The 12,431-nt window shown below is 42.4% G+C and overlaps 2 protein-coding genes across 5 annotated transcripts in view; one reads left to right on the forward strand and one right to left on the reverse strand.

Moving 5' to 3' along the window:
* Positions 1-602: 602 nt before the first annotated feature.
* On the forward strand, positions 603-2,275 carry LOC6618645 (proteasome activator complex subunit 3). Of its 3 annotated transcripts, none has more exons than XM_032726473.1 (3): positions 603-691; positions 755-1,259; positions 1,458-2,275. In XM_032726473.1, exons 2-3 carry the CDS (start codon positions 890-892, stop codon positions 1,823-1,825), a joined length of 738 nt encoding a protein of 245 aa, XP_032582364.1. In that variant the 5' UTR covers positions 603-691; positions 755-889; the 3' UTR covers positions 1,826-2,275. The 3 variants fall into 3 exon arrangements, with proteins under 3 accessions (XP_032582364.1, XP_032582363.1, XP_002042904.1); XM_032726472.1 differs by having other exon boundaries at positions 642-691; positions 748-1,259; XM_002042868.2 differs by having other exon boundaries at positions 642-691; positions 762-1,259.
* Positions 2,276-2,677: 402 nt separating this feature from the next.
* LOC6618646 (integrin alpha-PS1) overlaps positions 2,678-12,431 on the reverse strand; it is a 42,738-nt gene continuing 32,984 nt past the window's right edge. The window contains exons 3-9 of one of the 2 annotated variants that reach the window (XM_032726471.1): positions 11,958-11,984; positions 8,192-8,304; positions 7,919-8,052; positions 5,507-6,903; positions 5,300-5,439; positions 4,152-5,225; positions 2,678-4,095 (exon numbers count right to left, since the gene is read on the reverse strand). In XM_032726471.1, coding sequence (XP_032582362.1) covers positions 3,850-4,095; positions 4,152-5,225; positions 5,300-5,439; positions 5,507-6,903; positions 7,919-8,052; positions 8,192-8,304; positions 11,958-11,984 — 3,131 coding nt within the window. In that variant the 3' untranslated portion in view covers positions 2,678-3,849. The remainder of the gene's footprint in view (positions 4,096-4,151; positions 5,226-5,299; positions 5,440-5,506; positions 6,904-7,918; positions 8,053-8,191; positions 8,305-11,957; positions 11,985-12,431) is intronic. The other variant, XM_002042869.2, reaches the window with a different exon arrangement.

Genomic DNA, 12,431 nt, shown 5'->3' on the forward strand with positions numbered 1-12,431 from the left:
ATCGATGGGAATCGATAGCGGTGAAGCGAGAAAATAACAGCTTGGCGATTATTGATAAGAGTGCCGATGTTTATTATAACTTATATTTGGGCACACTTATTTATATCGTGTTTGCTCTAAACATATTAAAAGCTTAATATTTCTTACAATATGAATGTATGGAAGATGTATTAAAAAAATATATACATAAATGAAAACATTTTAAATTGTACAAAGCGAGGTTTAATTACCTTATTTGGTATTTGAAAAATCTATCGGGCTTGCACGCGGTGCACACAAGACTATCGATCAGAAACGGCAGCTTTTTTTTTTTTATATTTCATAATATATATCCGTTAATTCCTATTACGTTAAAAAAATGTATATGCAAACTTAACATGGTAAATGAGAAGAGAGTTTCTGCTGTTGCATTTAAATAAATGATGTCAACTACAATGTATATTAATGCATTTAAATATGATATGCCACCTATAATGTTCAGCTAATTAGTTTATTATTTATTAGAGGAAATCATAAAAAAATATTAAAAAAATATATATACACATTCAAGATATATACATTTAAGATCCGCGTGCGGTATTCATTTGCAAAATTTCTGCAAACTTCGACGCTATCGATAGGTATCGATTAGACTTTTTTCTCCACCTCTAGCACCACATGTGTGTTGTTGCTTGGGCATCAAAATTTGTCAGTAAGTCTGGTTTTCCCGCTTTCAATTTCGCAATCCGCCGACACAAGTCCTTAAAGTCCGCAGATTTCAGACTTTCCGCATAACTGTTTGCTGTGGAGAAGATAAGGAACCAGAAGAACCGGTACTACGCCGAGACAGGACTCAGGATAATATCAAAGGTTTCCACGGACACGAAAAGGAATCCACATAGCTAACAAAATGCCCAACGACACTGTGGTAAAGGTGCAGGAGTACAAGGACACGTTGATCCTCAAGGCAGAGATGCTGATCACCAAGGGGTTCCCGGAGAATATTGTCCGGCTGAACGAGCTGCTGGCCACGCCAATCTTCAACGAGCGCAACTTCGAAGAGGTGCACCAGGACCTCAACATCCCGGTCTTGCCGCCACTTCTGGTTAAGAACGAGTTGGAGGATCCCGAGTGTCCGCCCAACAAGCGTCAGCGCGTGGATGTCATCGTCTCCGGGCAGCCTGTCATGGGACTGCCCGCCGGTACAGTGCCGTGCAACAAGCCGCTCTGCGAGATGATCAAGGTCGTCAAGCCTATCATCAGGAAGCTTGTGGAGGATTGTAAGTACACCGTATTTAAGCGTCTCAACATTATAAATGTTTTTATACTATTTAAGACCCCCTTCAATTTTCCTAAAACAATTAATTCCAAGAATTCGTAACATTCGAACGGTACAAATCCAATTAGCTCTACTTTTGCCTGGCATTAAGTTTTTTTTAATGAATACCTAGTAATTCCTGAATTGATTTCTTCTGCAGCCAATCTACTTAAGATGTGGATCTCTTTTATGATACCCAAGATCGAGGATGGCAACAACTTTGGCGTGTCCATTCAAGAGGACACGCTGGCCGAAATTCAAACTGTGGAATCCGAGGCGGCCGCCTTTTTTGACCAGATATCGCGCTACTTCCTGTCGCGTGCCAAGGTGGTGTCCAAAGTGGCCAAGTATCCGCACATTGATGATTATCGGCGCGCAGTCGTCGAGCTTGACGAGAAGGAGTACCTCAGTTTGTGGCTGGTCGTTTGCGAGGTCCGCAATCGCTACTCCTCGCTACACGACATCGTTATTAAGAACCTCGAGAAGCTAAAGAAGCCGCGCTCCTCCAATACAGAAAGCCTGTATTAGGCTAGGTATTTCCAAAGCCCGAGCTTCTACTTTTTTTTTCCTTTCCATCATCCTACTTCTTGATCAATAATCAGCCCGTAGAGCGGACGTTCGACAGTGTCACTACTCAAAAAGCTAAGATTTTCCACTTCGGTTTACAAACATCAAAATTCATTCAGTTGAAGAGCAGTTATTAAGCAATAGCTGTAGCCTAACTACTATAAACTATTAATCCATTTGTACTACGTCTAGAATGTAATGTCGAGATTAGCGTACAATACAAGAAACCGATGCTGTATAGATTCCACTAATAGCTATAGCTATGCATAAAAAGAATAGGCGGACTCCATTGACACATTTTTTCAACATTTCCTAATGTATATTATTAGAACGGGCGCCCCTCATACGGAAAATGTCCTTAAAAATGTGTGAAAAATAAATCTTTATGAGTGATTCGCCCCGTATAGGTAACGCTGTGCTTGTTTTTTTCTTGTTGCCTATGGGTTCTACTTTTGGGATTGATATCTATCGCAAAATCGAAACAGGCGCCCCCCAGACGATTAATAAGGTGGAAATTATTGCATTCGATTTAACAGTTCAGAAAATTAACGTGACTATGAATTAAAAATGCCCGCCAAAAATTCATATAGTAAATTCTTCTGCGTTCGATATTTGTTTAAAGCTGACAAGAAATCTACCAATTCTGTATATATACACAATTTTCGATAGATTATGAAAGAGACAATTTCTTTAAGTGTGTTTGCCAGACAATAGCTGCCTGCAATACTATAGCTGCCTGCTACGGCACTTCGGTTCGAACATGTTCGCTTCAAACGCCCGCCAAACAGAAAATTCAAAACACCAAACGGTTTTAAAAAAAAGGAAGTGTATATTAAATAGATAAAGAACATAATTACTATTTACAGCTAGTACTATCGGATTTATATTTACAACTAATTCACACATACATACATAGAAAAATTAAAAACTCTCTAGTTTTTATTCACAATTTTAAAAACTCACTTAAATTAGCTGACCGAAAACAAACAAAATAAGAATATTTCTGCGGGAGTATGCTAAATTCAGTTACGGGGATTATTTATAGTAATGCATTAAGATAGTGCTAATACTTTCGATTGCTATTATTTTTTTATGTATTTTCTTTTGTTCTTAACTCGTGTCCAGTATATTGGAATTTCGGTTCGATTTCGAGGCACTTTTAATTTGTTATTGGCAGTGGTTAAGTATAAATTCTATATTCGGAATTTTCTCGACGTTCTCTACAACTTAGCCTATAAGGCTTAAATCTATATATGACAATAACACTTTTCACAAAGATTATCAACGTTTTGGGCTTAGCTAAATCTTTAGACCTAAGCCCTGCACTGACATCAGCTAAATACAAAGCAAGCTCTTTAAATTTTTTAGATTTCAAGACATTGCAATCAAAATGTAATTAGTTTTTTTTCGTTGGGGGTAACTCTTAATTGTTTAGCATTCTTTATTTAGTTGAAGATGTTTTAAAAGCACCATTTGGAAAAGGTGTTGCATAAATATACTTTTTACTTTTAGGGAATTAGGTTTGAACTGGAATTTATATTTAGCTGATTCCAGTGACGGAATCCGGGCTATTAATTCCATCTGATCGCATCCACAGAACTGAACTTAACCCATTTGTATTAAGTAAACGAAATGGCACATTGAACCACAACCCACATGACCCACATGACCTACATGACCCACTTGATCCACAGTGACCCATTTGATCACATGTGGTGACCCCACCAGGCGGCGCTGGCTTGGTAATAGCCATCGTTTCCCCAGCTGAGGATGCTAAGAGGTGGCGGCGGTGGTGTCAGCGAAAGTACGTCCACGTCGCTGTCGTTGCTACTGTTGCTGCTGTTGTTGTTATTATTGTTGTTAATGGACTTATCCGTAGTCTTTTGCCAGCCATGTCGTGGCTGATCGGAAACAGGAAGTCGCAGCTTTAGACGACGTCGACGCCTCCGACGGCGCACCAAATCCCAGCCAACGGTGCCCTCTTGTTAGAAAACGTTATGCGTATTCTTTGATGGCGCCAGGAAGGGCTTCTCCTCGTTCATCTTCTCCAGATTGCCGCTTAACGTTGGATCGGTGGGTCGGATGCGCTTGAAGAAGCCAACCTTCCACAGCACATAGGTGACCAGCGCAAGGAGGAGCAGACCGCCCACGATGCCCAGGATGATAATCAGCCAGGGTATCGATGTGTCGCGCTGTTGGTTCCTTAACTCGGGATAGGCCCGTGTCTCCACCTGGTAAAGAATAGTATGTAAACGAATCCTCGATCTCGTTACCATAGAAAACTCACCTCTATGTTATTGTGATCCATCACCTCGACGCCATAACTCTCGGGAATTTGGGCAGTGGCTGTCGAGAAAATCCTGACCCTTTCCACCCGAGGATACTCACTGACCAGCGTCGAGTTCCACAGGCGTGCCTTGACCACCACCTGAGCCTCGGACAAAGCGGGCATGTTTAGGATTTCGCACTCGATGCGGACGCAGTTTGTCGTGCCCTTAGTGCAGTCCAGCTCCACGATGTCCTGCTTCTTGCCATTCGATCCCGCCGCATTGCTACTCTCGGGATCGTACATTAACCTCTCCAGTCGCGTCACCCGTTCTAGGAAACTGCGACGGACTCGATTGCGGTTTGATTGAGAGTCATCCGAATGATCATCCCGGTGGCTGCTGGAGAAGTAGCTTCTCTGCGAGTGGATCAAGCTCTTGTTGAACGAATGACGCGAATGCGAGGGGAACATTCTCATCTGGGCCGGAGCACTTAAGTAGGCTGGATTTTCCCTAGAACCGCTGGCCAAATTCAGCGGATTGACATATTCCTTGGCCACATGGCATTCGCCCTGGCTGACTTCCACAGTGGGTACTTGCTCCAGATAGAGCAGATACTGAACCGGTCGACCGCTCTGGGGATCACTGTACAGTGAGTATGGCCATTGGATGACCATTTGTACTTTCGGCGCCGTGGATGGTCCCTCATTGAAGATGGTGAACATGTGATGAACTTGGGAGCCCACATCGTCCATACCCATCGGACCATGTCCTTCTGTCTCGGTGGCGGCAGTACTTGCAACCGAATTAGCCACACTCGATCCACTGTAGAAACTCTGCTCGGGTATGGCCCAACCTCGGAAGTTGAGCTTTGCCCGACGCACCACATTCACGCGAAGATCCCGCTCGGGACGTTCGGGTCCCACCAGCTTGGAGGTGGTATTTGCGAATATGTGGAATAGCATGATCTTCTCACTTGGCTCCAATCCTTTGGGCTGGAATCGGATGGTCACAAACGTGGTGGTGTCGCGCAGCATGGGATTACCAAGGCTGCAGGCAACCAGGGTGGTATTGTAGCTATTGCACGTGGCATTCGTCTGTGGGTTGGGTGAAATGGGAAATACGGGTTAGAACCTTTGAAGAATTCACGGAACTTCTGGTAACCACTTACTGGCTTCTTGGTTGCCACATATGAAACCCCCGCCTGATGGGCGATGAATAGTTGAGCTTCGTAAGCAGAATCCGCCAGATTGCTCACATTGATGCGGACCTCCAGTTCCGTTTCATCCAGAATCAGGGTGTATTCGTTGTCTAAATTTTGATTAGAAAAGAAATAGATTACAATCTGTAGCATCTCACAACCATAGGATAGACTCACCTGAGGACTCAGTGATGTTTGGCTCCACCCGGATGACCAGGTTGCTCTCACAGAGATCGTCATCGCCACAGTCTTTTTGGAAGGTGCCGTCGAAATCGACATGCGCCTGGGTCTGATCCAATATCGGATTGAGGCGTACCAAAGCAGAATCGGCCAATGGTGGTTCCACCAGCGAGTACTTCAAACGGAAGCGCACGGGAGTCTGGATATCCCGGGTATTGGCCTTGATGTAGCCCGTGACTGCCTGGCATTCCATCCTTCCATTCGTGTGCACTCTCACCACGCGACTGAGCACATTGGTCCGCTTATTGTCCCGATCGAAGAAGAAGACCCGAGAGAATTTCTTTAGGTGATCGAAGGTTTCTGCCTCGACGCTATATGCCAGCCGGAGTTCCTTGTTCTTCTCATCGTACGGTTCAATGCTGCAACATGCTCTGAACGTGAAACAGGTGAGATTACTGGACGGATCGGCCAAGCAGCCGGGCGTATTTGGATCCATGTTGCGCAGCTCGTCGCGCTGCACACTCGTCTGGATGCTGATGATAGGTCTGGCCAGGAGTATCACGGCTGCCGAGGAGTTGAATGCTCCGATTACCACATCCGGATAGGAGTTATCATCCAAGTCCGTGTTGCCGGATATAGAGATGCCAAAGGTGCGAATCGGTTGACCATTGGGTACGGTTCCACCCAGTTCCGAGGCCAGGATCTTCTGGGCGGGCTTGGAATTTAGGCCCTGACTCGAGCCCAAGTAGATGTAGACCACGCCATTGCCCTCGTATGGTGCTCCCACGGCCAGATCCTCGCAGTTATCCTTGTTCAGATCTCCGATGTTGGCCAACGCCAGGCCGAAACGACTCTCCACAGGTCCCGTCAACTTAAGTGTGTACTTCACGGGTAACGTATCCTGGATGTTCTGGTACACGTACACAGCTCCACCTTCCGTTTTCGTGAAGTACAAAGGAGCTGCCACTATTAAATCCGGCCTGTGATCTCCATTTACATCGGCGGTGGCCAGTTCATAGCCAAAACTCGAACCGAATTGCTCACCATCCAGGATCGAGTGCACCGGTATCGGATTATCGGTGGACTTGTCGAAGATCACCACCTGTCCATGACCTTCCGATCGTGGAGCCCCAGCCGCATACGACATGTGGCCAAAGAATCTGCCACCGGTCACCGACATACCGAGATAGCTGTACTTGTCCACCGGCGAGTTCAAGTCCGAGTGATCACTGTAGTAGGTCGTCTTGTCGCGCTGCAGATACTCCCCGCCCACCTGAGTCACCCAAATGGACCCGCGCCATGTGTACGGTCCAGGGGAACCCAACACCATGGTGTCATCGTCCAGTAGGGCAGCCGATGTGCCCGCCTGGCACAGTCCATAATCCTCGTGTTGCCTGATGGATACAGAAGGGTTCAGATTATTAGGGACATAACTACATCTGTACTTTAGTCTAGGATAAACACTATGAGTCGCTGTAGGTTTTAGTGATACCAACCAAATTGGATATCAAAATAAAAGTGACGTCCAAACATTCTCCAGTTCATGTGAGGCCCACATTGGCTTAATCTATTCCCGCATCGGGACATTAATAGATGACCACGGTCAACAAAAGGACTCTTTGGACGCCCGTATCTTTTTTCCTGTCATTTGTCTATTCCCGAATGGAGTTGTGCGTTGGACATTAATGGATGACCAGGGTCAACATTTGCCTGTTGACCACACAACTTCACCTCTTTCCAACTATATGTTCCTTATATATTCATTTGTTTTTTTATGTAACCCCCTGCTTATTCCCGAATCGAGTTTGGACACGCGAGTTTCACCTCGATGAAAAATTGCATATTCAGAATGATGACAGGCCTGCCATCCCAACTGCCCCTTCCCCATTCCCTTATGCCCACCTTTGACCTCCCGTTCCCAACCGCTCCTTGATTTCGGTCATCATGTGGGTGCGGAATCCCCATATATTTTTACTTCCAAACGCTCCCTCCATTTAAATAAATTAAATTTCACCTTTATGAGTGTGCGTTTTTTACCCTGCAACGATGTTATTGCGGTGACCCTGCTGCTCCCAACCCCTGAACCTCGTCCAACTCCCCCACTTTTCCCCAATGCCACACACACTGCATGCTAATTGGGCGAAACAGCCCCGCATTATTCAAAGCTGGAGATAATTCACCTTGACACTTTTCCTTCGCTCCCTCCCCCGGCCAGGAAAAGCAAACAACTGACCCTTGTCAACTGAGAAATGGAAGAGTATGGGTATGTAAAACATTTATGTTGATTACATCAACCTGATCAATGGCGATGACCTAGGACAAACCGCAATGGAATGGATTATGAAATCTGATCGAGCTAATCCCACATAGCTCAATAAATATCTTGAAGGTCGGGATAAGAGTACTGACCTTTGCACTGGTCGTCCTTTGCAGGGCTCGTGGACCTCTTCGAACTGCAGATCGTTCGTTAGGAGATAGCAGAGACCCTGTCCATAACGATTCTCTCGCACGATGTAAATATAGCGATGGGCGCAGACGATCACCTGCAATATTATGCATAGATTTATAAAAATTTCAATTCGAATTAAGGTTTATTCCGTTTTTAAGTGCGATAGAATAGTTAAATGTAAATATTAGATGTTGGATGTTATGATTTTAGCATTTTGGATTGGATTCACTTACCTTTCCGCCGGATCCGTTGGCCTGTAGGGGATTCGATCGCACCGTAACGCCCATCCATTGGTTCTTCTTGATTTCGTCATTTCCGGGCGGTGAAAGGATTTCGCTGTCGAAGGCTGAGCGAATAACGGTGAATTCGAGGACAGAGAGAAAGAGAGTGCAGAGAGAAATTGCAATGTTAGCAATTGCCAAAAAATATGTATCTAATGTGTTATCGTGTTTGTGATTGTGTACATTTGTGTGTGTGTGTGCATGTCAGCAATAACAACAATAATAATATAACAGTAACAACAACAACTGTAACGGTAATTATAACTAATAATTAATAACTTTATAAAACAACAAGTAGTATGCATTATCAACAGTTTATATATTTCGAAATGGTAAGAACAACACTAATCATTCACATATTTACATACGTACATATTTACATCTGTACAGTAGGGTGGAACTTAGTTGGAAAAGTGTTACAAATGTGACCAAATGTTCTAAACTGGGCTTATCGTAAAAAATCGATTTAATACTCATACGCCAAGTATAAAATTTAATCCCGATTAAATAGGATTTTGACCGCTTGCAAATACAAGTAACGCATTTTTTGAAATCAGAGTCCGGCTAATTTTGATTTCTTTTTAGATAACACCACATATTATTTGATCTTAGGTCCCTTAGATATTTAGGATCAATCCTTTAAATAATGAAGTCATATTACAAAAAACAGATCTGAGATATTAATGATATATTCATAGAATTATTCAAATAATGGAATTTGTGTAATATACAGTTCGTAAAATCGCTTAAATGATTAATGGTAATGCTGATTAATCTTTGATTGGTGGGCTACAAATATGTATGTATGTAGGTTTAATTAGAAAATCTCTATTATTTTGAAGTAAACCTGAAGTCTCCTTAAGTAATAGTAGTATTGGAATTACATTATACACAGTAAACCCAATATTGTGTTGTATTTGCTGGTCCACCCCGAATTTCATATGGAACCGGAAATCGAAATTGAAACAAAAGCGATAAAATGCAAATTCCAAGCGACTTCAAACTCCGAACAATTCAATTATTTACAGCTGATTTTCGGGCAACATGTTTTTTGATTATTTCTCATTTTTTTTGTTAAATGCTGGCGGCATGTTGCACAAAAAGAAAAAAGTGGAAGGAGAGGTAAACAAAAAGTTGTTGATTAAACGAAGCATGAAACGAAGCAAAAGAGCGGCAAAACAAAAATGGAAAGCGCAGCCGCAAAAGCGAGAGAGAGAGCCGAACGAAATTGATTTAGAATGCATTTTAAAGCATCAAAGTGTTGAAATATGATAAATGATTATTATACGTGCGAGGGGAAGAGAGATAGACAGTGGAGTTGCAGTGCACTGAAACAAAATCCGCTAACTGTTTTCCTAGTTGTCTAACACTGGTTGTGGTATGGTAAAAAGAGTCGATAAACATTTTCCAACTTCACCTTTGTGTGTAAGTGTGCAACAGAAAGTTGAATCGAAATATGTTTTAATCAACCCAATTTCTTTTCGAACTTCTTTCGGTTGCCTTGGAGCGTGGGCCGTTCTTGACGGGTTTGACGCGTTTTAAAACGCGCCCGTCTGTCGCGTTTGCGCAGTGAAAGTCGCGCAGCTGGAAGAGCCGCCCAGTGCCACTCCCCCTTTCCACTCTTCAATTTGCCCCTTTTCTGCGTTTCTGACATTGGGCCGACTCGAAAAGAATTCAGTATTCTGAAGGTAATGGGGAAAAAAGGGGGTTATGGTTAATGTGCAGCAATGCAAATAAAACCTCACCCAAAGTCCCGCGTTTTAGTGACCGCCCCCCTATTTCGCCAACCAAAAATTCCGCACTATTTTCGCTCAAGAATTCGCTTTACTTTTACAATTTGCAGTTATTTTTATGCCCCAGCCAACATTTGTTTTGCCCCTCATGCGTGCACAGCGAAAAAATATTAAAATACAACGTATAGTAACCCATTTCTGAAATTATCTGACGATTCCGATTGTTGTTCTGTTGGGGATAGTAGGGGATCTAATGTGACTTTTAGTTTACTGAACTTCTGCTAGAATTATTCTCTGTGTAGCATAATGTTCTGCACTTCGTTTTGGTATTTTTTGCTGTGCTCATAGTTTGAGAAATTTGTCACGTTCTGGGGCGGCGCCGTTGGCAAAGCCCACTTCTTTGGCTTTAGTATGTTTTTTTTTTTAGAATATTTCAGACGTTTCATTCTTCTTCTTTTGAAACTGCCACGCTCTGATTGCCAAAAGAGCAAAGAAGAAGAGCGGAGCCGAAGGAGAAAGAAGAAGAGGCAATGGAAACCCGGTCACAGTGACGTTCAAAAAAATGCAGACGACCCACTTGCATGTTAACACTCGACTGACAGAGGGGGTCATAAACACCCAGCAGTGCAAAAGCGCAAATGGATCTACATACGAGTAGAAACTATGCAAATGCTTAATACTCTTTTAAGCATTTTACACTAATTCAGCACATCAATGCTTAATACCGATGTAAAGACGATGTATATTTTTGGCACCGGTAATTGTATAAGAAAGGTATCATTAGTCGGAAAATCTTCAAGCACAAAGATATAAAGTACGAATATATATCATATATTATGTCACTGCAATGTGAATTTCTGGAAAAACATATGACACCCTTTACGAGGGTGTAAAGTTGAGGCACCAGCTGCCATGGCTATATAATTAGCGCTAAATGAGTTGCCAATTGAAGCCGCCGAAATTGTGAAGCCGCGTTTATGGGGCTTTGGGGTTTTTCAAGAGGCCCTAGTTCACAATTTCTCCCCAATGGTATTGGGTAAAAATTCTGAGAATCGGTTGGGCATGCTGGAGGAAATGGTTAACATGTGAAGCCGATAATGAAGTTGTCGCTGGAATCGAAGCGTGCAAATGGCCCCGAACAAAAATATTCAGAATGCCTTCGTATATTTGTTGGAAAATATTTATAGCTTAATTGGATAACAGGGGCAATTATGGTGATTATATTTTAATTTGTTAAGAAATTTGCTAGGGCAGATGTGACTATTGTCACCAAACGACACCATTAAATATCATCAGTCTTACTACTGATTTGGTTATCACGTAAAATTGATAAAAACTTATTAATAATATTATAACAGACTCATTGATTTTTGTGCGGAGAGCTGATTTCTAATATATGTGAGATAGTTATAGACATTTAATTAAATAGGTGAGCAAAAATGCGCATTTGTACAGCTCGATGTGTAGTTTTAGATACGTTTCAATGTTATATGTCTATGTAAATACATAATATCTGATTGCAATTAGTGCGCGCATGCGTGGTAGGTCAGTAAAAGTAACAGTAAAAGTAAGAGTGAGGTGCAAGCAATATGGCGGCCATGGGCATGCGTGCGTGACTGTACATTCGGTGATCGCAGATATTCCAGATTTGCAAAATGTATAATTATGTGTATACTAGCAAATTATTTACTTTTGGGGCTGGGATGGGTGCACTGAATCGAAAGTATGATAAATGCCGGGGTTAATTCAACTCAATTTCAAATTCAAATCAGTAGGTGAACGTATCAAAGCGCAAACCAACGGAATGAAATCTGATTACGGCATACTGGTTATACGTATAAGTGTATATGTATATAGGTCGTTCGAATACTGAATGGGTGTTAGCGGTTGCGATGAGATGCGCGATCCTTGATTGGGAATCGGGTGGTATTAGGGATCGGTTTTTGGTGGGCAAGACAACAATTAAAGCACCCAAAACCACTTACGCTTATTAATCTCATATGCTCCGTTCGCTAAGGGATTCGTTCGTTCGATTTATCGAATGGCAAATATCGAAAAGATTTGTCAGTATTTTTGGATAATTGGAGTTGGTCGGGTTAGGATTTCAGGTTGAGGTAGAGACACAAATGAATTTCTCAGTTATGCGCACCGAATACGAATTTGGATTTTGGCGAAACCAAATAGGTAAGAGGGAGAGCACAAAAAATAAAAACATAAGAAAGAAAAAAGAGAAAAAAAGATCAAATCAATTAAAATTAAATTAAATGTAATCATCGATATCAGTATTTGTGTTTTATATATTTTGAATAAGATGCTAGGACAAAAATCGATATCTATACAGTAGGTACTAGTGGATAATACGAGTATATACGAGTAATAATAGTAAGTGCTCATCATGTGATCGAACGATTCAAGGTCTATACGCTTGCAAAGTTAATCGTACGGATCAACATGTGATC

Source organism: Drosophila sechellia, chromosome X (genome assembly GCF_004382195.2).
Source record: "Drosophila sechellia strain sech25 chromosome X, ASM438219v1, whole genome shotgun sequence".
Taxonomy (NCBI): Eukaryota; Metazoa; Arthropoda; class Insecta; order Diptera; family Drosophilidae; genus Drosophila; species Drosophila sechellia.